Source organism: Trichinella spiralis (assembly GCF_000181795.1).
Source record: "Trichinella spiralis strain ISS 195 chromosome Unknown Scfld566, whole genome shotgun sequence".
NCBI classification, from domain to species: domain Eukaryota; kingdom Metazoa; phylum Nematoda; class Enoplea; order Trichinellida; family Trichinellidae; genus Trichinella; species Trichinella spiralis.
In genome coordinates, this window is record NW_003527505.1 from 1 (window position 1) to 1,129 (window position 1,129).

Below are 1,129 nucleotides of genomic sequence, written 5' to 3' on the forward strand. Positions count from 1 at the left end.
CAACAAAGCAAGACTCCAGAAAAATGTAAGCGCTACTGTCGTCCATCGAGCAGCAGCATACACAAATAGGGTAGATGATGTACGTAAATAGGAGTACCAATCGTATAAAATGGAGATGAAGAAAGTTGAAATAATATTATATAAGCAATACTTTCAGAATGAGCTGCTTACATGTAAATTTAAAAAAGAAAAAATTATGTTTAATTTCTCTTAATATTACCAAAGCAGGTTTGCTGTAAAAGTTTCGATAAATCGGTATAAATTAATTGAAAGTATTATTAATGACCACAAACTGAAGTCGATGAGTAACCTAATGATTATTGTGCTGCTGTAATACAGTTCTTCTTATTTCATTATTTACTGCTGCTGTTGCTGTTGTGGTTGCTGCTGTTGTTGTTGTTGTTGTTGTTGTTGCTGCTGCTGCTGATGATGATGCTGCTGTTGCTGCTGCTTCTCAGCCTCCGATTTATGTTGATGTTCCTTCAGTACCCGAACAGCTTCAGTTACCTATAAATCATTAAAAAAAAAACCAACAATTATGCACACAAGCAAAACAATACAGCCAACACAACCTTAGCGTTCAGCAAATCTGGACTTTCAAGCATATTCAACAATTCTCCGTTGTCCATCTCAAGCAACATTCCGGTAATTTTTCCGGCCAAATCCTTGTGGATCTCCATAATCAGTGGAAACAGCCGCTCTCCAAGCATTTGCTTTTGCTCTTGTGGTGGTGCGCTGGAAAGCATGCTAGAAGTCAACGGCTCGTGTCCATGCACCATGATGCCGTGCTGCAGTTGCGCAGCAGCTTGGAACTGCTGGGCTGCCGGAGTGATGTTACGAGCTGCAGCCGCCGCCGCCGCCGCTGCTGGAAACTTGAATGCCGGTGGCGCTGCTGGAGCCGGAGCCGCAGGTACAGGTGCCAAACCTGGGCGTGGCTGTTGAATCATTATCGTCGGACCAGCTGGTGTCAACTGCTGTCTAGTAGTGGCAGCAGGTGCAGCTGAAAAACGAAAATCCACTGTAAAACTATTTCCCACCGGTACGAAAGAAAAAAATAACAAACACCAGGAGAAAACCCATACTTACTCGCATAACGAGGTTGTGGTAAACCTGAGTTGGCAGGTGAGGG

General features: G+C 43.4%; 1 protein-coding gene across 1 annotated transcript; it reads right to left on the minus strand.

Moving 5' to 3' along the window:
- Positions 1-357: 357 nt before the first annotated feature.
- On the minus strand, positions 358-947 carry Tsp_14394 (polyadenylate-binding protein 1-A). Its single transcript, XM_003370762.1, has 2 exons — positions 573-947; positions 358-507 (listed from the first exon to the last, which is right to left on the minus strand). Exons 1-2 carry the CDS (start codon positions 945-947, stop codon positions 358-360), a joined length of 525 nt encoding a protein of 174 aa, XP_003370810.1.
- Positions 948-1,129: the final 182 nt, after the last annotated feature.

Excerpts from the sequence above, each read along its gene's own strand:
- Tsp_14394 (XM_003370762.1), bottom strand. The coding sequence starts at position 947 with ATGATTCAACAGCCACGCCCAGGTTTGGCACCTGTACCTGCGGCTCCG. Across the intron at positions 508-572 it reads CAGATTTGCTGAACGCTAAG|GTAACTGAAGCTGTTCGGGT; the intron begins GTTGTGTTGGCT and ends AATGATTTATAG.